The 26,949-nt window shown below is 36.5% G+C and overlaps 1 protein-coding gene across 2 annotated transcripts in view; it reads left to right on the plus strand.

The window, feature by feature from the left end:
• ESR1 (estrogen receptor 1) overlaps window positions 1-26,949 on the plus strand; it is a 176,413-nt gene that overhangs the window by 137,363 nt on the left and 12,101 nt on the right. For both annotated transcript variants that reach the window (XM_090135600.1, XM_031611893.2), the window contains exon 7: window positions 13,626-13,764. In XM_090135600.1, coding sequence (XP_089991726.1) covers window positions 13,626-13,764 — 139 coding nt within the window. The remainder of the gene's footprint in view (window positions 1-13,625; window positions 13,765-26,949) is intronic.

The following is a 26,949-nucleotide window of genomic DNA, read 5'->3' on the forward strand; positions in this document are numbered from 1 at the left end:
ATTGATTTTTGATATCATTAAGTACCTCTAAGAAAAAATGAATTACAGATAAGTCTGAAATATTGTAGTGTATTAAAATATGTAACTTGTTTGAAATCTGCTATGTTTCTCAGCCTTGTTTCCACTCTATACATTTTTGTTGTTGATTTTGAAGGGACCACTTGTACTCAAGTGTTCGAGAAAGATCCTGACATTAGAATGAGAGATTGCCAGGCAACATAAGTATATTTCTCTACTATCTCCCTCCAGCAGACAGTTCAGTCAAAGTGGTCTTTTTTTTTTTAAACTCCAGATGAAGTTTTGTACCTTGTTTACCAGTGGTAGGCCTTTGGAGAGATTTTGGTAAAACTCTATTGTCACTGTCTGATGAATGGAGATCTGCTTTTCTTCAGCTGACAGTGAGTAATTTTTACCAACTTTCCTAGGAGATATTTCATTTATGAGTAATGTTGTGGAGTATTTTTAAATGTTGATGCTGAGTAGGTGGGAGACAGTGGTATTAGCTTGTCAGTAAGTCTGACAACTCTGAAATCACTCAGTACTGGGATGTCAGAATTATCGTGCTTTCCTGAATATTTCAGTATAATTCTGATGAGATTTCTACTTTATTACTTATATGACACTGTGTCCCTCAGCTTCAGATTAAGAGTAACTGATGTTTATAGAAATAGAAGTACATTTAAGCAGGAATGTTTACAACATCATGTAGGTAACAGTCAGATTATATTTGCTGCTTCATTGCTCCTACACCAACTACAGTTTTTTCTACCTCTGAGGACAGGAGCCTGTAGCCTGCAAAGGTCTATGTTGCGCTCAAAGTGTGTCTTCAGGGTTTAATATGGTAATACTTGTCATAAAACAATCTCCAAGACTGTGTCCAAAGTGTGGCTCCATTTCTTGACCCTAACTAAAGGTTTTATTTTTATTTGTCAAATTCCCATTCCATATCAGGTGAAAGCAAAAATAAAATTAAAGGAAATATTTTCTCTGTAAATGAGATATAAGGTACCATTTTTTAATAGCTGGAAAAAAACATAAAATTATAATTTCAGAGGAAACTTGCTGAATTTGCACATTTTTCTTCTAATCTTTAATTTCTGCAGTTGTAGTTATTAGAAGATAATAGTGTGATATTTTTAAGTAGTGGAATTCCATGCAACTTTCCAGTCCTGACAAAGGATGACAGATAGGGTTTATAGGTTCAGTTAGCTTGGATGATCTTAAACAGTTCCAAAACTTTTCCAGATGTCTCCATCAGAGTCGTGTGAATAATTAATATCTTTGTTTCATGACAGTTCCAAACAATAAAAAAGAACCATTTCCATTCAATGCAAAAGGACATTTAAAAAATCTTTTTGCTAAATAAGAACTGTTTCAGGTAAAATGAAGCATTTCAGGTAAAAGGAATACATTTAATTAAAACTTGGAGTATTTTTGTTTCTGACTTAAAATGAAAACAAGAGAACATGGAAAAAAAGGTCCTAGTTTTCATTGAAGTTTAGGTAACTTTCACAATGTTGAAGAGAAGTAGGTGGAGTGATGGAAACTAAGATAGCTAAGAGAGATGCACATTCCCTCCTAGAATTCAACCTGTATTTATTTGTTTATTTTTATTTAATGAAATTTGACAAGTTCTCCAGAGCCTTTTAGGCTTGTCAACCTGCTGCTTACCAATATAAATATTCTATCAGATAGCTTCCAACCAGGTCCAATTTCAGTGCAGTGTCTCAGCAGTAGTAGTATAGAAACTTCAGGATGAGGTGGTTGTTCTGAGCGCAATGCATATGTTTTGTGTTCAGATAGAAGTCTGGTCTATTCAACAAATTTCTTTTGGTTGCCTGAGGCTCAGCAGGCACTGAAAGATTCCTTGGATTTGTTATCTATTGAAGAGTGTGCAAAAAAGGAGCTTTAAGTGAATGATGTGTTTTCTGGGAACATGCTGCTTGCTAACTTATTAGGTTTCCCTGGACAAGAAAATGAATATAAATGGCCAGCTGCATTCCAGTGTCTTGATTTCCTTGTAATGTATTCCTTTGCTCTGTCATATGGTGACACTCCCACACAGCTGCTAAAATGCTTTTGTTGTTGTAGTGGTTAAAGGAAATTGCTGCAATTAATTTTGCTGTCTTTCTTCTCTTTGATGTGTCATTACAATTTCTTGGATAATTTTTTCAGAGATTGGGTTCTGTTCAAAACCAGTCATGGAGGGAGAAAAAAGTATAGGAGGAGAAAACTTGAAAAGGGGAAAATACGAGCCCTATTTATGTATGCTTACGTTTCTGTTTTGGTATAGGTATAACAACATAAGGAACACAAAGTGATACATATACATATGTTGTTTCTGTTACTCACATACAAGTGCTATAGGCAAAAAATACGACTTCTCTAATACTGGACAATCTGAAGAAATAAAATGGACGCAGGTGCCTCAGTTGAGCTAGTTTTATTTCCTAATGACTATAAAGAATGACCAGACCATGAACTCTGAGGCTATGCTTCATTTCTTGGGTACAGCACATTATGTTCTGAGCAGTTTCTATTTGTAGTCTTGAAGCAGTCTAATCTTCAAGTTCTGTATAGACTTGACAGTTTTTCCTTCTTTTCCTTGAGTTGCCAAATAATTCACTTTTCTGCTAGTCCCAGATGTTTCTGAAATGAATGTAATCGGTTCAGTAGTAAGTACTGTATGTAGATTCTGGGATGAAATAGACTGTGGAGCAGAAAACCTGGTGGGGGTTTTTTATGAATGAAGGAGAGGAGCAGGGAGCCCTCCCAATTTAATCCTCTGAAAATTGTAGTCAAAATAGATGTTAAATGTACAACTAGTATTTATCAAACTTCCAGCTGTGGATAAAGATTGAAATTGAAACAGTGTAAATTTAATTCACAAAGAGTTTTTTTTTAAAAAAGTAAATTGAGTATAGCTTAGAAGATAGAAACAAGATTCTGGGCGTACCAAACAGTCAACTAAGCTAACAGTTATTACTTTTGGCTTCTAGTTGCTTCAGAAGTAAATAATGCTAGTATAGAAGAATAGCTGATGGTGGTCACTGTGTTACCTTGAAATTTTATCTCTATCCAAAATGCTGTAGGAAGAGTAATAACAGCCGTCAGGTCCTTCGTGTGGCTCTTCTAATCAGTGGAACAGAAAGAATCAAAAACAGAACAAAGGACATATTTTTATTCCCTAGTATTTGTGGAGAAACTGAGGTACAGAGAATTTAAAGCAAACTGCCTGTATTTAAACTGAGTCTCTAGACTCACTTTAACCAAGTCTCATTCACTTGTCCTATCCTGACACCCATCAGCCAGTAGCACCTGTAGCATACCTGCACTGCCTTTGTCTGCCCTGAGGGTTTTCACAAACTTTTTCATGAGCCAAGGCCACAGCAAATACCACTAGCAAACTAGGAAGTCTTACCATCTGATCTTTGTTTTTAAATACCTCTTCTGATAACTGTGTATTGAAGCATGCTAAGGTCATTTAGAGTGCTGAGAAAGTGTCTACTCGTCTGCTTCATTTGGTCCCCCTCCAGTGATTATATATTTTCTTAAAAACTTGATGAGTAATTGCTTAAGGAGAGCTTTTGTTCAAATGATTGTTCTTTATAGTCACAAAACCACTTCTTATTTACAATTGATTGTGGTTGGACCACAAATGTACTTTAGTAAGGAGGTCTCCTGGATGTAGCTGGGCATGCAAAAAAAATCTGAGTCATTCTGGACATGACCTCAAATCTTGGAGCAGGTTTACACCAAGGGTTCATCCAAGGTAGCTGGTGTTCCTTGGCTGCCTGTTGCTTGCCTTTCATTGCTTCTCCTTGCTGCGTTATTTCATCCATTAGATGAGAACAGTTAAACCAATAGCATACACCAGGAGAGTGGCAGCCTAGTGGGGAGAGATGGGGAGCAGAATGAGGTGAAGAGGACAGCTTGTATTTATGAGTGTGTCTTTTGTGTTCATAAAAGTCAGGCAGGAATGCATAGCCAGCCTCGAGGATTATTTTAGCTGGATCTGTTTTTGATGGGAAACATTTTGCATAGTAGTGACCTCTCAAAAAGCATTATAAATTAAAAAACCAAAACAAACAAAATCAAACGAAAAAAAAACAACAAAAAAACCCACAAAAAGTCATCAAAACTACTTGTGATTGGTCTGAGTATTGGAGTATTGACAGAAATTTAGGATAATGAAATTAACTGTTGCAGAGGAAAAAAAGAAAGATATATTATTTAATTCTGCATAATTTAGTCTGCAACTAATAAATTTTGTGTAGCATCTTCTCTCACTTTTGTAGGGAAAGATTCAGAGGATATGATGCAAGCCTTTTCATGTAGTTGATGGTCTATCCTTGCACTTAATATCACTAGGACCAGGTTTCATTCTCCTATTTTCAGTATGCAGATAATGTCCTCTACTTTTTAATTTGCAAGCTTGAACTCCCTGAGAGAAAGCACAGCTCTCAGTGATAAAGGAACCCATCTTACTGTTAAAGTGTAGCCTGAGTCTTAGACATTCAGGTTACAGTCTAGGCATGAATAATAGTTAACATGCTTTAAATAATGAGTTTTGTAAGAAAGTGTTGTGCAGTAATGAACATATTTGTTGCTCTTTTGAAGTGCTGCTTTTGGTATGGAAAATATATGCACATATCTCTTCTTGCTTTATAAAGACAACATAATAAACTCTTGCTAGTAAAGTAGCAGGCAATCTTCACTAATAATAATCTTGTACTGATATTACTGTTGTTGTTGTTGTTATTATTATTATTATTAACAACTTTAAAATGATTGTATAAATGGAGAAGGTCTAGGAAGTTCAAATACAGGTGGTTACCTTTCCTAGACTATAGAGCATATTAAAACCAAGAAAGTTTTCATGCTTATTTAATGCACTGGAGGCAGATTTTCTACTCATAACCTAAACAGTTTTCCCTTAATTCTAATTTGGTAGCACTTTATTTCCTGTACCTCTTTGAGGAAAGTTCGTTTTTTCTGATTTTTCTCCATTTTGCTGTTGTGCAAGAAAAATAGATCTTGCACTTGAGTTCAAGGAGCTTCTCCATCGCAAGGATTTTGTGCTGAAAAGATTAGAGTGTGCACTAAGAGCCTGCCACCCCTCCATCCTAATCTTGCTGCCTCCTGGATGAGGCACTTAACCTCTTTGTGTTCTGTCTATAAAATACATTTAATAATGTTTAATGGCTTTACTGTCCTTTGAAAATGCAAAGTGCTATGTGAGTGCTGATTACTTTTATTGTGGTCCCTGATGGAAGGCCTCAAAATATTTGTGTTAACTGGTGGTGCTAATGCGTTTTCTGGAATAATCTTAGTTAACAGAGTGAAACAGTTGCAAAATAAAAGCACACAAAGAAAGCTGGGACGTTAAAACAATTGCTGGCTACAGTGGTGCTCCCTTCCAGCCATGGCTGGAGGTTCATTTTCAACCCAGGCTCTCTCCAGACTGTGTCCATACAAGGGAGAGCCCAAAGAGGGAAGAACCTCAAGTTTTGGAGACATGGCCTGACCACCAGCTTGGGGCAGGTTTTCCAGGCAATCAAATCCTACACGTTCCTACAAAATGTTAGAAATGGTTCTCATTCATCTGAGAAATGCATTTTTGAATTGTCATAGTGTGGCATTTAAGTGGAAGAAAATTGACCAGATTGACAAGTCCCTAGGAATGGGATCCTAAATAAACGTTACAAATGTAATGCCTGCAACATCCCAAACTCAGGCTTTGTTTATGGTTGTAAATTGTGATTGTTATTGTGCAGGAATTGGTTTAGAGCTATTCAAGTTTTAAGAGGGAAATGTATATTTGTATAAAAGTATATTTTTAAAAGGAACTCCAGTAATTAACAGCAGATGCTCTTTTCTCTAATCTCTTTTCATTTCTGACAGATTTTTAAGGTTTAGAAGAGACAACTTATACATTTGCATTGATATTTTGATATAATCACACAGGCAACAGAAATAGAGAATTATGAAAGAGACTACAAAGTGTGCTGCTTGCTTGGTGTTTGCCTTTCAGACTTTTCTCTCAGGAACACAGTGAAATTTAACTATTTTTTGTCTGTCTCTATCAACAGAAACAAAAGTAATTTTCCTTCAGAAAATGAATATACAAGACTATTTTTTAACAGAATATTTGAATCCATAATGTTGGATTGTAGAGCTTTTTGATCTTCAGACCTCAAAATACATCTTGATTTAAAATATTTCAGTAGTATAAAACATTAAGGCAATATGCCCATTCCATTCTTTATGTATTCTGAGGAAGGAGAACTTAACAAAAATTCACTATAATTTTGGCCCGAACATCTATGGAATAAAGTAGGAATAAGCAGCATTACAAAAATAGCCTTGTGAATGCTGAGATTGGAGAAAAATAGTGTTTATGATTCTCTGTCTCGCTTCTTCTTGAACTATTATTTGCCCTGCTGTTGTTGTGTATGGGCAGAGCTGTTGTATATGGTCACAGTGCAAGTTTCAGGCACATTTCAGCAACAGTAAATGGTTTCATGGCGTAGTCTTAAGGGTTGAGAATTCTGAGCATTCCGTGCAAGTTCAGACCAAAATCACAGAATCACAGAATCGTAGGGGTTGGAAGGGACCTCCAGAGATCATCGAGTCCAGCCCCCCTGCCAAAGCAGGATCCCTACACCAGGTCGCACAGGTAGGCGTCCAGGCGGGTCTTGAATATCTCCAGAGAAGGAGACTCCACAACCTCCCTGGGCAGCCTGTTCCAGTGCTCCGTCACCTCACCGTAAAGAAGTTCTTGCGCACATTGGTGCGGAACTTCCTGTGCTCCAGCTTCTGGCCATTTCCCCTTGTCCTGTCTCCGCACACTGCTGAAAAGAGTCTGGCCTCGCCACTCTGCCCCCCACACCTTAGATATTTATAGACCTGGATCAGGTCCCCTCTCAGTCTTCTTTTCTCAAGGCTAAACAGACCCAGATCACTTAGCCTTTCTTCATAGGGGAAATGCTCCAGGCCCTTCACCATCTTTGTGGCTCTCCGCTGGACTCTTTCCAAGAGATCCCTGTCTTTTTTGTACTGGAAAAATGCATGGACATGGGGTCACTTCTCTTCTTGGAGAGACTGAGGACTGACATGGTGGCACTACAGCAAGCACAAATTTCTCATTTTGATTGAAGAGCGATGGCTGAGCTATTGATTTTTTCAGTATTTTAGGTTGGGAGGAACAGATACTGTTTTCCCATTTTCTGGGAGTTTCTTGAGAACAGAACTTGCTGTAGGAATTATTTTTGTTTGTTTCGCCTGTGCAGATATTTTTGCCAGTATAAGCCTATCTTATTTTGATTGTTTTATTGAATGGTTGCTAGCTCTCTGGTAGCAGCGCTTGTCACTACTTTGCCAATCTAATTAGTGTTTTGTTTCAAATGTGCCTTATTATACAATCATTGCGTAGCTGGAATATTGTACTGAGCTGTACATAACAGCCTTTTTCTGTAGCTACTACTTTTCAAAGCTCTGCAATGATAGAAAAAGAGAAAGGTTCATGTATGCAAGTATAAGACATGGTGTAAGAATGTTCTATGTTTTCAGGATGTTTTTGTAAATTATACTTTGCTATATTTATTTTATTATAGAAGAGACTATAAAAAATCCTGTTGCTACCAAGTCAGAAACTATCCAGGCAAGCAAACTGGAGATTTAGAAAAGAGAGAACATTTGGAAACTGATAGTTGGGCCAGCTATTGGTCAGCATGTAAGTTATCTGGAAAAAAAAAAAAAAAGACTATTGGTGATAAAAATTGCAGATAATATTGAATTTATTAAGGTGTTGAAGATGAGCCTAGGTTAAAAACTGTGCAGTCCTAGTTTCACTACCTCCAAAAGACTATAGATGAACTGAAAATGCTCAGAAGACAGCATGAATGCAGCAATGAATAGGATAATTTTCATGTGAGGAATGACAGTGTCTCCCATTAAAATAATTAGAGGTGCCAAATCAAAGTTACAGTGTTTTCAGTATTTTTTTTTCCTATAAACCATAGTAGGAAATTGTGATTTCCAGTGCTAATTTAGAGTTTGAAACTTTTTACGAGAGTGTATTACTGTCAGAGTATATGAAAAATCAGAAGTAGATTAAAAGTATACATGTGTAAATGGGTTCAAAAAGTAGCTGGACAAACTTGGAGGAAGAAAATTTGGGGGTCATTAAGTACAAAAAGACCATCTTGGGCTCTGAAAGTCCCCGAGCTGCATACTACTTGAGCCTGAGAAATCTTTCTCTAGAAACATGACCTTATGTTTGTCCTGCTATTTGTTCTGCCATAAGCATCTGGTATCAATTGCTGTTGAAAATCGGATACTTTGCTAGATGGACCTTTGATATTGCTTTAAAAGGTTTTTACTGCTTTTGATTTACTTTCTCTCAAAGCACTTGGAATCAGAGTCATTCCTTATAGAAAAATGTTAATTGTCTTGCAAAAATTGCTTGAAATTTATGTTTCAGGTACTCATGGTAATTAAGACATATGGTATAAACAAATAGGTAGGATTACATGAATAAAATAAGATTATTGTTGTGGGAATAGAAATAGTCTAGGCACTGTATAATTGTGTCTTAAGAGTATCAGTGCAAGCTGCAGAATACTGATAATTAAAAGATCTCCAAATGTTAGTAAATACCCAGTGGAGGATTTGCTGTTGTAGGGTTAAATGTACAGTCATCAAGTCTTAGAGAATATTAATTATTAGGGAAATTGTTTCTGACAACATCAAATGCTACTTATTAAGTCAGAAGACATTAAGATAAATTGTGAATTTATTAATTTCAAGATATCTGATAGTTATTTTGCATATTATAGAATCATAGAATGATTTGGGTTGGAAGGGACCTTTAAGATCATTGAGTTCCAACCCCCTGCTATAGGGAGGGACACCTCCCACTAGACTGGGTTGCTCAGAGCCCCATCCAGCATGGCCTTGAATGCTTCCAGGGAGGGGATATTCACAACCTCTCTGGGCAACCTGTTTCAGTGTTTCACTACGCTCACAGTACAGAATTTCTTTCTACTATCTAGTATAAATCTACCCTCTTCCAGTTTAAAACCATTTCCCCTTGTCCTGTCACTACATGCCCTTATAAAGAGTCCCTCCCCAGATTTTCTGTAGGTACACCTTGTAGCCTTCTCTTCTCCAGGCTGAAGAGACCCATCCCCTCAGCCTGTCGCTGAAGGGGAAGTGCTCTGATCATCTTCATGGCTTTCCTCTGGACCTACTCCAATAACTCAGTGTCCTTGTGTTGCGGGCTCCTGAACTGCTTGCAGTACTCCAGGTGGTGTCTCAAGAGAGCAGAGGAGAGGGGCAGAATCACCTCCCTCAACCTCCTGGTCGCCCTTTCTTTATATTGTGTATATTGTTATAAATGTATGTTACAGTAACAATAGATGAAAACCATCTGAGCTTTGCTTGCTCCCTACAGAAAAAAAAAAAAAAGTCTTGTGCATTAAATTCTTCTCTGTTGTTGTCAGACTTGTATGTTTGATGATGGTGATGGTGGTGGTGGTGTTTCACCTAACACTCCTTCCAGCAGTCCTTCTGCTTCTTCATGGTGACCTGTGCTTTTCAGCAATGTCTCAATTCCCAGTTTATAAAGAGATTTGCTTTTGTATGTGTTTATTTCCTTTTTTAATTTCCTTTTTATTATTATTATTATTTTTAGTATTTTTATTTTTAGGATGGTGGAGCAATATAGTTTTAGATTCCCAACTCTAATTTCACCTCTAGAGACTCATGCTTACCAAAGAAGAACTTTTTATAGTTTTTCTTCCATGGACCGGCTGCTTCTTCCAGTATTGACTGTCTGGAAGAGAGATGTCAGTGATAACATGTTGCAAATATGGAACACACTGCTGCTTTATATTAGCAAGTATAATCAGTTTAGTTTTAGTTTCAGATGTGGGTTTTTTTTTGTTTGTTTGTTTTGGTTTTTTTTGCATATAACCTATATAATTGCCACCTCTTAGCTAAATGCTCAGAACACCTTTCTGGCTTTTCAGAAGTTCGGATTTCCACATATGTACAAGAGCTCATGGAACAATTATAGTGCTGTGTGTTGGCAGTCACTCAAAAGTACTGTTAATTTGTCTGTGACTTAAATAGGAATGGTCTAGACAAGGCTTTTAATCCATAACTGTTTTGCTCCTGGCAAGCATAAGATGTGTGAATGGCTCTGTGATTTTTGGCCACACAAGGGTTTTCATATGTATAAAAACATCGTGCAATTGGTCAGTCTGGCAGATGGAATCAGATGTAGGTTACATATATAAACTGCAGTTAATTTATCACCAGTGAAGTGAACATCAACACATAATTTTGGTAACATTAAAGTGCAGGATGCTCTGAATGATGAAGTGAGTAATGATTTATTCATCATTTAATTTAACTTCTTGTAATATTATTATGAATTATCTTGCTTGAACAAGGGTATTCTTAAAAATAATAATTAAATCTTGAATAGCATTTTGAATGACAGCAAATTCATGGAACCTTATTATGTTGCTTAGATGATAACTATTTCTTTTTGTCAACAACAGTCCCCTCATTTTTAGTCTGGCTTGGAGCACATTTAAGTATGAGCTTCTGTATGTTATGTCATTATCTTTTGTAATGCCTTTATATTTACACAATGCAATCCTTTAACCCCCTTAACCTATTTGGCTTAAAGTGTAACAAAATTCCTGGTATTTCTCACTAGAGGGCATGTTTTTCAATGTTTTATCATTTTGATCTTTTTTTTTTTTTTTTTAGTCATTCTGTCTAACTTCTCATCTTCCAAGAATGGTTACCAGAATCAGGTAGCACGGGTACTTTGACTAACTTCATTACCCTCTTCGAGTTTCCATGGAGTTTTATAAAATTCCTTGTCTCTTAGATGCAGTTTCATATTGCAAAAAATTCTCCATTATTTCCAAATTCTCTTCAGAATTGTTACTGTTAAATTTTATATATAAGTTTAATGTTCTTGGTTTAAAATTTCTCTCTTTACATTGGTGGATTTTTTTCCTTTTTTGTTTTATTTTAATGAAGCTTATGAGGGATCTATGTTGCTGACATTACTAACCTGTTTATTATATTATTCCCCACATGCCATCATGCCAACTTAACTACAATTTTTGCCTTTTCCTATGTCATCATGGAAAAAAAATGGCTAGGGTAAAGAAGTAAGCTGTATGGGGTTCTAGAAATACTTCACTGCTCTTCTTCATAAGTAATTTAAAATATTTTAATTCAGTTAATCTGTTTTGGGTTTTTATGAAAATAAATATCTTGTTAAAGCCTGTTTCATCAAAACTGTTATTTTTATCAACTAAACTTATAATGAAAGTCATCAAGTTGATTTGATAAGATTTCTGCAAATTAAAGTTGATGTGCATTATTATATTACAGATTTACACCTTCAGCAATCAAGGCTCTTGTGTTAGCTGTTTTATTATTAAAGAGCCCAAAGATGTCAGACTTATGGATCGTTTAATCCTTTTAAATACAGGCACATCATCAGTTTCTTTTTCATCCTAATTTTCTGAAACTTCACTAAAATAACAGTTAATATTCTGGGTATGAAGAATGGTTGATTATTTTAGGACATTTTAGTGCAAAGTATTCATAACTAACTACTTTAAACAATTTTATCATCTCTATGAAATATTTTTCTATTCTCGGAGCAGGCTAACAAAATATCCCTTCTCTACTAAACAGGTGATTTCTTTTTTGTTCTTTTCTCTTTAGTTTTTGTCCAAATCACTTAACCTCCACAACCTGAAATTTTGTATGCAGGCCCAGGGAAAAAACAGAGCTAATAAAAATCTATGACTTAGAAAGGATTTGAGACAAGGCACAATAAAAGCAAGATAGTCTGAAGAATTAATTAAAGGGAGGAAAGAGAATTATACTCCAAAAAGAATCTCCATGTATAAAGGTCTTTCCTATTCTTTACCATTCGGTAGCTCTGTAGCATACAGCTTCTTTTCAGCTTGAAAGATCTATATTTTGTGTTCAGTTTCTTTCTCTGATTCTATTAAGTTTAACTACAAGATAAAAGGGCTACTGTTTTGCGTACTAAAGACATGGCTAAACAAATGTTTGAAGTTCTAAGAGATTTGTTAGGTTCTGTTTGTTTTCTGCAATAGCACACAGCTCCATCTTTCCCCAAAGATGCAGCTACATTTGAATATCTGTTGATATTATCCTTAAGTTTTTTTCATACGCTTTGAAGAATAAGACCAGTTAAAGTGAATTTGCTCTTGCATATGGATTGAAACTAGACTTAAGGTGTGACTCTAACTTTACTGACAAACATTTTGGCATTCAGCATATTGTACAGTGAGCAGAGTTCTATGATAAAGTAAATTAGCACAGCAGCAACAAACTCAGTCTTTCTGAAACGGTAAAAAAAAAATCTGTTGCAGAAGGATGCACAACCATGTGAAATGATGGCAGTATTGCTGACTGATATCCACTGACTGTTAACTTCAAATACTACACTGGTGTGCACATCTCTGCATTGCTGTGGTTTTCAGTCTTACATAAAAGCATCATATTACATGCTGTGATACCAAAGCAATACTTAGGAGGGAAAATAGTGTTGTTTGTTCTCTGTGTATAAACAACTATTTCTTTCTGCTAGTCTCATTCCTGAGTGCTGTAATCAATGCTTTGTTGTTAATAAAGTTACTATTTTAAGTTTCAGTTGTACTGATTCAGGCTGTTTGGTGACTCAGTCAAATGCCATTCCACCACTGCAACATCTGAAGCTCATCTTTCAGTATTATATGGAAAAATACAAGAAAAAAAGAAACCTCCCCTCCACCCCCACTATTTAAAGAGAGTTACTGCCTTTATAATGCAGATAATGCAATTGTCTAAATCCATTCCCAGTGAACGATAGGTGAATTTTATTTAGGAAACATCAGAGCTGTTTACTTTTTTTTTTTTTTTTTTTGAATGATTATGTACGAATGGACTGATTAGCTTTTAAATGTTTTCATTAAAAATAATTGTACCATCAACTGTTCTGAAAAAACATATTTTCTAAGTTTTTGTGAGCTCTTTTTTTTATTCCATCTTTTTTTATTTTAAAATCAGTATTACATAGCACAGTATGATGAATGGTTCACAAGTCGAACAGTATTTTGCTGGTATAAATGTTCTAGTATTAGTTGATCAGAGCTATCCTTTCATTTTTTTAAGAGGCATTTTCTTATTTTCCTACCATCATGATTTAGGCAATATTAAATTGGTGTGGATGGCTGCTCCTTTTTAGCAGTGTCTGTCTGGCTTTTCAGACAAGTAGGAACAGATGTAGAGATGGTGGTGCTCAACTGGCTCTTGCCCAGCTCTTGGGACAGGATGCAGTCAGGGCACAACCATGGGCTAGAAAATGTTAAATGTTTTGTAGATTGGAGACACAGTGCACCTAACAGTACACAAAACTCAACAAGAACATTTGAAGAAGACAAAATCTGTTTTTTTTGTTTTGTTTTTCTTCTTTGTTATCTAGCTCCAAGGTACTTTTTTATCTGGTCCTCTGAATTATGTTGTTCCACTTACAAAAGTGGAATATTTTTACTGTCTCCTATTTATTCTTTCAGGATTTGTGGATTTAACACTCCATGATCAGGTCCATCTACTGGAATGTGCCTGGTTAGAGATACTGATGATCGGCTTAGTCTGGCGCTCCATGGAACACCCGGGAAAGCTTTTATTTGCACCTAATCTATTACTGGACAGGTCAGTTTGTGTATTGCTGTTAATTATTTAAGTAAATTAATTTGTTTCCACTGCAATCAGATTAATTTTTAGTTTTTAGTCATCTCACTGATGCTACAATTTGATGGTATGTCATAAATTAAGCAGTATGGGACTGGAGAGGAACAGTGGAAGAAAAACTCTGAAAATTATCTGATAACTTATCAGACAAGGAAAACATCTGAAAGTCACCTTTAGCTGGAAATACTTGATTTCAAAGGCAACTAAAAATTCCTTTTATAATCTGTAGTTTGTTGCCAAACTAAATTAAATTCAATATAAATCTGAAACACTAATCACTTTAATCCGTATAATTACTTCTACTTACCTAAAGTCCTCATAGTCAGTATTAATTAGAACTGGTTTATTAAAGCAGCCAGCCATAATTCTGGAAGAAAATCCTGATGGATCTATGTTATTATCTGATGTATTTGAATTTGTTTTTTTTCTCCTGTCCACTAGAGTTACATTTGTAAGTTGCTGTCCTAAGTCAGTCTTTTTTAACCAGTCTTACTGAGATGCATTTAGGTGTTTCTAAGTGAGAGATAAAAATATATATTTCTGCCATACAATATCCTGGAATTTAGCTGGCAGTCTTCACTAAATCAAAGCAGGAATTCTAGTTGCCTCCATTCAAATTCAAGTCATAAAGAATTTCAGCCTTGAGAAATAGTGTTGAATAATGAGCAAGGGATTTGGCAGAAGACTGTGGCAAGGCTAGTTAGTTAGGATAGAGTAATCTTAGCTACTGTTAGTGTTCTTCTGTTGAAGACTGAGGTAGCAGAGTTGACAGGAGAGAGCTTGTGTGCAGGCATTGGTGACTCCAGTGCAGACCAAAGGCATGGAGTGAGGCAGCTTAGATCTAGCCATGCTTCTGATATCACCACATAACTGCAGGGGAAGTGAGGTGCAATAGAGGAATGGCAGCAAAGCATCAAGGGCAGAGCCTTCACTGTCTGCAACCATTAGTTGTGTGAATGAACCAAAATTTTTGCTAGCAGAAAAACTGTTTTTTCTTTTTTTTTTTTTTTTATTTAGAGAATTAAGAGAAAATTGTACCATAGGAAAGTAAAAATACTATGCTATGGAAAACTATTACAGATTGCAATTTAGTTTCAATAACTAACTAATATGTTCCAAATTTCATGATGTATGCCATGAGGAAAAAAAACCTTCAAACTGAAGAACAGAACTGTAGTGTCATTTTTAGCTAAGAAAAAGAGCTAGGGAAACTTTTGAAAGTTTGGTTTCCCTCAGCTAAAAATTCCATGCTCTGACTAAAATGGAATCTGAGCAGTTGATTCGCACACCTTAATCTCTGCTGGATTAAAGGAAAGAATTTCGTCCAACTGGAGCTACATATTACTTTAGAGGAGAAAATGAATTAATTTTCAAATAATAAGAAATATGTTTCTAAGGCATAACATACTTGCTTCACCCTACCTGATAGGGATATTTGCTGACTCTGGGGTGTACTGATATTATAAATAGTTTAATGCTTATGTCATGTTAGTGCTAACAATAATTTTATATGCCAAATTGATTTAGGCATATTTCCTTTTGAGATTGTTATAAGGTATCTGTGCATTATTTGCTAGGTTTGAAAGGGAAGGAGAGAGATGATTCAAAGCCTGAGTCAGTGGAGTCCTTCCTGTACAGCACATGTTTGGGAGAACATTACAGGAAGAGTGCAAAAGTTGTTTGATCCATTTTTGTTGTTATCTAAGTAATGAAACAATCTGATTGAGTGGCTGAAATAATGGAAAAGATGGATTCAGTACAGAAATTTTCTTTCATCTGTGTTTGCCTCCATAACCTTTAGCATATTCTTTACAGGATTTGTACTCTTTGTCAATATTTTCATCCACTGACTTCTGTTCTGAATCCCCACCACTCTCACCCTGTTATCTGATCTGTGCAGTTAAAAGCATGTGCAAATGCAAATTTAAATCCTGGCTATAATCAAGAGTCACCAGCTACAGATATTAAAACCTTGGTCTCTCTCTAACCTATGCTTTTGTGAACTTAGTGAAAGTTCAATGTAATTAATATGGAGCTCCAAACACAACACTTGGCCTCTGCCTCTCTGATCTTTAGGTGTCAGGCATCCTTTCTGATTTGTCATCTCTCTCATTTTTCCCATTAGGGACTATCTTGTATCTGACAGATTCTTTCTGTCTGATAGATTGTCATTTGTATACATTTGTATATAAAGCTCAGGTCACTTCAAGTTTTATTACAGCAACATTTTCCATCTTGGCTAGATGAATACAGTCTTGCCTGGCTCATGTCTGTCTGAAACTCTATAAAAATACCATTCCTTCCTTGCCTTTTTTTGAGTAAATCTAATTTTTGTTCTTCCAGTTTACTCCTCCTACTTGGATTATATGAAGCATCCACTCGTCTTTTCTCTTAAGATATCTTAGAGAAGAGATTTTCTTTTCCCATTCTGTGACATTCTACTTGTTATATTTTTCATAGAAATGTATCTATAGTTTTCTTATGTAACTATTCACAAGAGAAAGATTCCTTGAAAATATCTGTAAAGTAGTTCTGTAACTCATTTTAAGCTTCTTGAAATTTTGCTTTGCCTTGTTAAAAAAAAAAAAAAAAAAAGCATAACAGTTAAGCTGTCAGTATGTTTATACTAACTGCTTTCTGTATGGTTGAGTATCATCACATTATCCCTTCCTGTTCCCACTCTGCCTTGTAATTAGATAGGACATTCTGTGAGGTAATGCACTCTTTCTTATTCAGTTAATGCATTGCCTAAACACTTGAGTCGGTTCAAGATCAGGACTTTTAGCAATCTGCCAGTCACTTATAGTTAGCACATTTTGACAGTGTACAACTGATGCTATTAAAGTGGCTCAAATGACAATAATTACAGATTAGAAAATTAACTCCGATTAGGAACTAAAATAGCGCGTTCACAGAGCTTACATTTAATGTACAGTATCTGATGCAACAAACTAAAAGGAACCCAGGATACGTGCAAATGTTTTTCTATGCGGTTTATGAAATTACTGTCATGTATGAGGCAAATCTAGGAGTGAAGACTTAAGTTTGCAATGGGATGAACCAGATGTTTCCTGTCTGGAGGGTTCCCAAGAAGCTAGACCTTAAAAATGTCATCAGATCAGGGCTGAAACTTGTCAGGACTGACAATAGGCTGTTTGTAACTTTGAGGAAAATGTAATGTTTCTTCAGGAATAAGGAGGAGTCATATATTATTATATTTTTAAAACATTAGGTACATGGAAATATCACATAGATCAGAGATTGTTTTGAAACATAATTCTAAAGAAACTCATGGTAGAAATAACTAAATTGCTAACTGAAGTGGATGACTTCTCATCTGAATCATCCTTGGTACCAGCAAAATGGGAAATACAATGACGCTTTTTAAAAGTTGATGGAATTTCAGCCCAGTAAGCCTGCCGACCATTACAGGGAACTGATAGGTTGCAGTCTAAAGAAGAGAACTGGCTGAGGATTGAATAAACAAGTCATAGTGGTAGAAAGTCACTGGAAGTTTTGCAAGGAGAGCTATGTATCATAGCTATAAGGGAGCACTTTCCAGAAATTACCAAGCAGATGGACAAGGAAGATATTCCAAAAGGTATTAAACAAGATCCAAATTTATTACAGACAAATGTAAACTGATACGTATAGAAAGAGAATAATCCTGAACTTCACACACTGCACCCTGAGTTGATCTTTCCACCTTGCTGTTGCAATAGTCAGTTTTACAGACAGCAATTCTTTGCTCGCTAGCAGCTGAAAAGTAAACATACTGCAGCTCCCCTTGTAGAAATTGTTACAACAGGAAAACAAACAAAAAAACCACGGCAAATTACCAGAACCTTGGTATTCCATTGTGTAAATCTGTGCTTTTCTGTTTTTCCTTATCTTAAGACGGAATATTGTAAAAACAGACAAGGTACCAGTGAGACTGCATGGGTAATCAGACATAGATTAGCTCTGAAACAAAGGATAGCTAAATAGACCGACTTATTTGTCTATGAAGCTCAGTTGAAGAAGGAAAATGAAGTAGAGATGATAAGAATTGTATGAAGCCATGAGCGAGTTGAGAAAAACTGCAGATAGCATGAATATCATAAAAGCTTGGATCATTCTCTATGCGAATCGTAGCAGATTTAATGTTACTTTCATAGGTTTCATGGAATATTTCATGTGCTGAGAAATTTCTCACAAAATCTGAGAAGAGTGTCAAGTTTTCTGTGCAAGTAGCACGTCTAGAAATTTGAGTAGTTGAATATAGTAGAAAGAGAGTCAGGATGAATTTGCAATGTTTTGCCACTCCCTCACCTTCTCAAATGTTCCTGCTGCCTCAGGAAATCATACTTTTAGTCAGTCTGCCATTTAAGTAAATGGACAATTGTATCAATCTATTTATTTATTTATTTTGCATTGTGTGGCTACAAATGCATACCTTTGACTTACAACTAGAAAAATGGAAGCAAAGTGGACATAGATGCTTGATTCAGAACACTTCATTAGTGACCTGCTGCTGTTATTGTTTCATAGAAAAAGACACATACGTAGAAAAGATATCAAAATTTGCACTTCAAAAAGCATTTGAAAAAAAAAATAGTTGTGTTTTATTTTAATTACATTTTTTTTTTATATCAATAAATTCTGTGCTGGAAACCCAACTCAATCATCCTGTCATCAGACTGCTTACCTAATAGAGCTCATTTTACCACGTAGGCAGCTATGGAATCTGTGGAAATAATTTAATTTCTCCCCCACCTTTTACCTTGTGGTTGGATTTTCTGATGTATTGTATTGTAGATCCAAAAAATGTGAGTACATATATATTCCAAGAGAGATAATTAAACACAAAAAATGCAAAAGAAATCAGTTGTGGCTACTATAAATGTGATCTTCGAAAAAAATCTAAAGACTAATTTTTTTGTAGATTTGTAATTTAGAAAACCTAAGCTTATTTTAGGAAGAACCCTTACAGAGTTCAGGGAAGTGCAGGGTAATTGTCAAAGTGATAAACTCTTAAAAAAAATATATACACAACACTCAACTACAACAACAAAAGCTTCCACAATATCATGATCTTCACAGTTTTAAGTTTTTAGAAAAAGAGATTCCCTCTGTGGTTTTGTAGACTCAGAAGTTTTTCAGAAAGGACAAAATCATTTTGGTATTTAAGATAGCTCCTATTTCCTACATAACTTCTAATACTGCTTTTTCACCTAGTCACTCTGACCTCAGAAGTACAGTCTCTAGGTCTAGGTCATGCTGAATTGTAATGCTGATCTTTCCAAAATGAAACTTTCTTACCAATTTTGATATAGAGAGAATTTTGAAGTATTTTTGGCTTTAAGATATTTCAGAGTGAGATCTTCCTGTCAATCAATATAACATTTTTTTAGACAATTATTGTAATTTTACTAATCTAAATGTTATAAACAGCTAAAAATAATAATAAACATTAATGTTCTTATGATTACTCTAACAGTGGTTTTGAGATTTTTCATGTCTTATTTGTGGATCCATTTAACATCACCCTTTACCTGCAATAGTAATGAAAAAGATGCCTTGGTATTTAATTGTTTATGTGTTTCAGACCTGATTCACCACTATTTACATGTAAATGTACTCTTTTTCTGCCAGTGCAGAAGATCTTTTGTTGATCTAGCCAGGAAAGACAGTCACAATTGCATGGTTTTGAGGGCAAGAGTCAAGAGCATGGGGGCCCCATGGCCAGTTCACTGTAATGGATATGGGCTTGAGGAAGAGTGAATAGATCTCCTACTGGTCAACAATTGGTTGCACAGCTGATATAAAAAATGAGTTCATTTTTTGTGATCACTGAATGAGATAGCTAGGAAGAGATGGGGCCCAACTGAGGCTGAACATGCTGGTGAGGGGTCTGGAGCAGAGGCCTTATGAGGAACAGCTGAGGGAGTTGGGATTGTTCAGTCTGGAGAAGAGGAGGCTCAGGGGAGACCTTACTGCTCTCTATAACTACCTGAAGGGAGGTTGTAGCGAACTGGGGGTCGGCCTCTTCTCTCGTGTAACTGGTGATAGGACTAGAGGGAATGGTTTCAAGCTGTGCCAGGGAAGATTCAGGCTGGATATTAGGAAATACTACTTCTCTGAAAGAGTGGTCAGGCACTGGAATGGGCTGTCCAGGGTGGAGTCACTGACCCTGGAGGTGTTCAAGGAACGTTTGGATGTTGTGTTGAGGGATATGGTTTAGCGAGAACCATTGGTGATAGGTGGATGGTTGGACTGGATGATCTTATAGGTCTTTTCCAACCTTAGTGATTCTGTGATTTCTGATCAAGTGTGGGCATAGACATCTTTGTCCAAAAGCTGGCCACCTTGGTGAAAGGAGCTTTAAACTAGGAATGTTGGAGATGATAATCAACAATCAAATGAGGAAGGTGGTAGACTAGGCTGTCGAGAAAAGGGTTGTAGGATGTATGGACGAGAGAGGCCTTGGAAGTTGAACAGGGTCCATCCTAAGTGTCTGAACACAAATAAGGAAATGTTTTGAGGATAGCATGATAAGGGAAGCTGTCATACGTTTTCAGCGAGACCTATGCAACTGAGAGCCTCTGAAGAAGCTGTCATATGTTTTCAGTGAAATCTATGCAACTGAGTGCCTCTGAAGTGCTGTGCACTAATGCATGTGATATGGAGAACAAGCAGGAAATATCAGAGGTTGATGTGCTGTTGCAGGACTGGAAACACAGGGACAAGATAGAAGAGCTTACCCATCAGGAAAGCTGGAAGTAATGGATACATGCTCATAAGTAAGGACAGGCTGGAACAGCAAGTGAGGAAAGTTGCCCTGTGTGTGAGTGAACAGTGGAAATGCATGAAGTTCTTACTAGGGATGGATGAGAAGCTAGCTGTGAAGTTATAGGTCAGGATAAATGTGCTTCTGGAGGGACAATCCAGCAGAGCATAAGCAATCCAGGGGCTTTCTTGATTGCATTGCCAATAACTTCTTAACAGAGATGTCCTGAGAGCTGATAAGAGGAGATGCTTCACTGGATCTCTAGCTGCAAACAAGAAAGAACTGGTCAGAAGTGTGAACAGGGGGCAGACTTGGCTAGATGAGATATTGGAGATCAAGAATCTGTAAGCACGATCACAAGCCTGTTTTGAGTTTGGGTTTTTCAGGGTCTTGCTTGGAAGAATACAGTCCTAGAGAGAAAAGGGATTCAGGAGAGCTGGTTGATTTTCAAGGATCATCTCCTCTACACTTAAGAATGGTTCTTCCTGACATGCAGGAAGTCAAGCAAAATAAGCAAAAGGCCTGAATGAATGAATAAGAAGCTGATGAAACAATTCAGGCATAAATAGAAAGCATAAAAGAGATGGAAGCATGGTCAAGTCACCCTGGAGATGAGGTGCTCTTTTCTTCCATGTACCTAGTAGCAGGATTTGGCAATGGCTCAGAGCTGTCTCACAGGAGATTCAGACTAGGAAAAACTTCTTTACTGAGATGGTAGTTAGACAATAGAGCAAGCTTCCTAGAGGGATGATTGATGCCCTGTTCCTTTCTGTGTTCAAGAACCATTTGGATAAATAAACACATTGCTTTAACTTTATGTTAGTCCTAGAATAGTCTAACAAAGCCATTTAGCAGTATTTTAGGCATTCAGATGGATGTGTTTGATTTTGTCTTAAAACCTCTACAGATGGAGCTTTCCTGACAGAATACTTCCTCAAGCTGTTTTAGTACTTCGCAAAGGATTAGGAAGTATCAATGGCTATCAATGGTATAGAACACATTAATGTATATAACAATTATTTATTGTGCCGAAGGCAGGCACCACCTACGTAAAAAGCTTATAATGATACTTTAAACGATAGAACATTAAAAATTGTTGAAATGAAAGTATATGTTTTCTGTACTTGGAAAATAGACATTCTGGTTAATCTCTGTCCTTTAACTATTCTCAGTCTTCTTGAATTTCCTTTTCTTGTTTGTTCTTCTCCCATTTGGTCTTTGAATGAACCACTCCTTTTGATTCAGTTTGTCCAAGGAGCAAACAAGTATCAGAAAATATTAGCAAACCTCAGAGGATGATGAGTTGGTAATTTCATTACTACTGGAAAAGATAGAAATTGCCTATCTGAGCCTTAGACTCAGTCCTAATTGTTGCTGTGGTGCTATATAAGAAATATAACCATGACAGGTGAAAACTGCTGCTGTGCATGAACAACCACTTTTTTTTGATTTTGTTCTGCTGAAGTGATAACACCAACAGCAGTAATTCAAAGGATGGGTCACTTGCTTGCTATAAGAAAAAATAGGAATGTAACTGCACTGCTCAATGGTAGAAAAAAACAACCTTGCTTTTAGTGGTCCCTTCTGATCATGTCTGTTTTCCTCCCTCAGAATTATGTTTGCGACTGCTATTTCAGTTTTATTTCTTAGTTGGAAAATGTCTGATTCAAGCAACTCCTAGAGGAAAAAAACTTGATTCCAAATTGAACTGTACTAGTTCCAGTTCAATACTTCTCCAAATGTCGAGCTGGGAGTGATTCTCAGACTGTGATTTATGCATCGACAGTAATGGCACATATTTTTGAATAAGTAGCCAAAAATATTCTATTTGTTTAAACAACTAGAAATAATTACTGTAACAGTGTTGTAAATCAACTGAAAAAGATTTTAGTTAACTCCCACACACCCAAAATAATAGGAAAAGAAAGCAAAATTAATATTTGATGGTATGCTTCTGAAAAACATGCACTCTCATTTTAATGTTTCTTCCTCTGAATTTTTATCCTTGCCTCTGGATGGATAAATACTTCTGCCCTGCTTATTCCAGGACTGAATAATTTATTGAATTAATAATAAATACTAATGAATATAAAAGAAGTATGGAAATAAGATGTAAGGAACATTAAATGCTTGGAAAACACATGAAAATGAGTAAATTATTATGAATAGAAAGGAGCATACTCCTTCCAAGCATTTCTCCAAATACAGTCCAAGATTAAGCTAATAAAGAAACTGTCAATGAGGAGAAAGTTGAGTTAACTTTATAATTTTTTATTCTCTGTTTTGTATTCTATGTTAGATTTGTTCATTAACTGAAGGAAAATGGCCTTGGTTTTACTTTTTTTAAACCACTTGCATTAGTACAGGAAACCTTATTTGTATGAGTTAAAGATTGCTTTTATTCTTTATGCAGGTGTTGGCTGCACATACGGATTCTTGGTTAAAAATCTCAAAGCTAGTAATAAATTCTAGCTTCTAGTCACACCCTCAGAAACCAAACTCTTTCAGGTTCTTCTCCAGCAATTCACTTAGAAACAAAAATATTGATTGCAGATCATTGTGTGCAACCTGCTTCTTGTTGCAAGAGTACTGCCAACACCAGCTTAGGCCAGTTGTGACTATCTAGAAGAGTCTTGAAAGGCTCTAAGAGTGGAGAATAGACAGCCTTTATAGATATCTGTTTCAGGGTTGCAATACCATCCTACAATCCAGACTGAACCTTGCATGCTGTAGCTTGCAGCCTTTTAACATCCACTGCTCCTGAAGGAGCTTGGTTCCACCCAGTTTGCAATGCCCCTGCTAACAGTTGTGGACTGCAATTTTGGCTGTGTCCTCCAGTATGTACCTTACCTCATCACTAGACTGAACAGATCCAAATCACCCAACTCATTCTAACAGGCCATGCTGCATGCCTCTGACCATCTCTAGTCAGAGGAGACAGCTAACAAACTTCTTGACCTGAGAGACCTGAGATAGGACACAGGTATAGCACAAGCGAGGGCAGGACTACTTCTCTTGTTCCAACCACATTCATCCTTAAATAATTTGTGTACACAATGAGAGTGTGCTGTTGGCTTTTTTTTTTTTTTTTTTTAATATAATTTAACTTGGAACCATTTTCCAGCAAGGCTGCAACTCAGTCCAGAATTTTTCCAACCTGTACTGATCCATGAGCTTATTTGTCTTGAGTGCAGGATTTTGTGCTTCTCCTGGTTGAACTTTCTGAGTTTTCTGTGGGTTCACAGTCTCTGTGGTACTGAGGCTGTGCTGTGTAGCATTCTCACTTTGCTCTCAGTGTAGTAGCATCCATAAAAGAGAAGGCCTGCTTTTTGTCATCTTCCTTGTAATTGATAAAGCAGCACTGGGTTCAGAGTCAAGCTCTAAAGGAGATTTTACTCATTACCTGCCACAAAGTAAATGATAAATCCATTACTGCTACCTTTTGTGTCTGGTAATACTCCCTATAATCCACCTATGTCTTTCTGCTCAGCCTGTACCTTCCTGGCTTACAGACAAGAATGCTGTAACCTAAAAGCCTTACAAATTTGAGGTATTTATGCATATCACTCTCCATTTGATCATTTAGTGAATTATTTTGTCATAGAAGTCAATCGGAGTCGTCAGTCACTATTCAGTTTCATGGATTCTCTTTGTTTTTGTCAGAGATGAGTCAATCTTCTGCTATTTGTCAGGACCTGTTTCAGTCTCCAAATGTAAAAAATACATTGGCCAGCACCCTGAAATGAACCTCATTTGGCTCCAAAGATTTGAGTTACTTGTATACGTAATTTGTTATTTTTGAAGAAATTCTCTAACCTGTCAACATTCTTCTGTTGGATGAGTCTGTCCCTGACATGTTGAGTTGGTGCATATAGATGGCTGTCAGCAGGCTTTGCCAGTGATATCTGGACAAAAAAAAAGTTTTAGTTGTTTCTGTGAATTCCATGCAATCAGTCAATGTTTTTCTCCCCCCTAATTCATCAACTCGTTTGTTCTTTCTGAACTTCCATTTACTGTTGTGTAATTCCATTCTTGTTGCCCTCTCTGTCCCTCACTAGTTTTTAACTTCAAATTAGTTTTGGTGTAAATTTTCAAACAATGCTTTGATACCCTTTCCTGTCTGTTTTTATTTCTATTCTGTGACCTTTTGCCTTTTAATTTATGAAGAAGTTCCTTGCTTAGCTAAGAGGATCTTCTTATGAAATACCTGGTCTTCTGCTATGGTAGGATAAGTCTGTTTCTGAGCACTTCATTAATTTTCCTTGAAATGTTTTCTAGCTCCTCTGGATGCTTTACCCCATCATGGCTCTAATAATATTCTATCTAGTAATTCCCTATGTAAATTTTAATATGATTTTCTGAAACCCAGAATCTGATCTGTTCTTCTGAAACCTTTGGTCACAGTTTTGTTGTTTGCATTCCCAGCGTACTTCTGGATCCTGAGCTCAATAACATCTCGTGGTTGCTGAAGCCAAATGTCCTATCTGTGGCCACATTCACTAGCAGTTTCTTTTATTTTTGTGAGCAGTAGGTTGATACAGTTTATGCCTTTGGTGGTCTACACTGCAAAGTTGATTGTTCATACTCTACCTTGATGATAGTTACAACTGGATTTCCTCAAGAATCTGCTGTGGGATGTGTCCTGTTAATTGTCTTTGTTGATGACCTAAAGAAGGAAATTGTATGTACGCTCTTTAAGTTTCCAGATGACACAAAACTAGGGGGTGCAGTTGATACACTGAGTGCCATATAGAGGAACCTAGATGAAATGGAGAAATGGGCTGACAGGAACCTCATGAAATTCAGTAGGGAAAAATGCAGAATCCTGCACTTGTGATAGACTTAATTCACTGCTGTTGTCCAAGCTGGGTAGCAGCTTTGCTGGAAAAGGCCTGGAGAACAGCAGTCTGAGGCATGAGCGCAGTACTGCAGCATGACAGCAATGAAGGACAACAGTATCCTGGGCTGTATCAGTAGTAGCCAGCAGAGCAAGGGAAATTATTATTTCACCTTTATATGGAACCTTTTATTCCATATCTGGAATGGCACAGCCTGTTTTGCACCTCTCATTACAGGAAAGGTATTAAAAATTTCAGCAAATGTAAGGGAGAACCACTAAAGGGGTTAGGGCTTGAGCCTTGAGAGGAGAAACTAAGAGAACAAAATTTGCTCATGTTGGACAAGAGATGGCTTTTGATCATATCTGACAACCTTCTAAATTCTGCACAGAGGTTAGCAAGACTCTTTATTAAGATGACTGACGAGACTGAGAAATAAGAGTTAAAACAGAAGAGGTTCTGGCTAGATGTAAGAGTGGCTATGGACATCATTAAACTGAAGGAGGTTTTTTGCATTCATCCTTGAATGTTTTCAAGACCAGACTGGATAAAGCCTAGAATGATGAGCTAGTCTGAGATAACAGCTGACCCTGTTTAGAATAGCAGGTTGGACTCAAGATGTACAGAAATGTCCAGCTTGAGGGATGCTGTGATTCTTGAACTTACTAAAGTTAAAGCACACAGCACTCATGAAGCAGCTTAAGACCCTTAATTCACTTACTTTAACTTTCCTTAGTATTTCCTGATAGCCAAGTCTAAAGAATTATTGTAAGAATACACTCTACCATTTTGCAGTTAGCAAACCTTTATTGGTTTGTTTTCAATAAGCTGAGAGTACACAAAGACAGCAGCATGATGTTGATATAAGGGCAGTTTTTACATCTGTTACTTAATTTGTCCTTCAGGAATGTTATCTAGACCTTCCTAGATAGGCCTTCCTATCAATGGGACACAGAGCTGTAAAGATGTGATAATACTATCAGCTTATGTTAGAAAGTTAGAAGGCAATTCAGGAGAACTAGAGATTTCTATTTCAGATAGTGTTTGTTAGTTAACAAAGAAAGCAAGTGTTGTAGCTTAGATAATAAAAACATTCGACTAGAAGCCTGCATATCAAAGATGCTGAGCTCCTGCAGTTCCCTGGAATTGGAGCTGCTGCCTATCTCTGAAAATGAAATAAATTTCTAAATTGTGTTTTGCACTCTTGAGATATCAATGATATAACTCTACCTACAGCACTACTTACTTTTTTTTTTTTTTTTTTTTTGTGGAATTCTTTGGCAATTTACACTCAATAGATACTAAAGCAAATGTGATTAGAAAGTATTTAGAATCTCTTGAATTTACATAATTTTTATTTATCATCTATCATATGAATCCAGCTGGTAGGAAATAGGCACAGACAAGGGCTTATAGACTAAAAGTTGCAGGAATAAAAATTTTTTGACCATAAGTTATACCTGTTGGCAAATATTCTTCACTGAAATATTGTATTTCTAAGCTACAGCCCACTGAAAAATTTTTGTAAAAATATCCAGC

Source organism: Phasianus colchicus, chromosome 2, assembly GCF_987193195.1.
Source record: "Phasianus colchicus chromosome 2, bPhaCol1.hap1.1, whole genome shotgun sequence".
NCBI lineage: Eukaryota > Metazoa > Chordata > Aves > Galliformes > Phasianidae > Phasianus > Phasianus colchicus.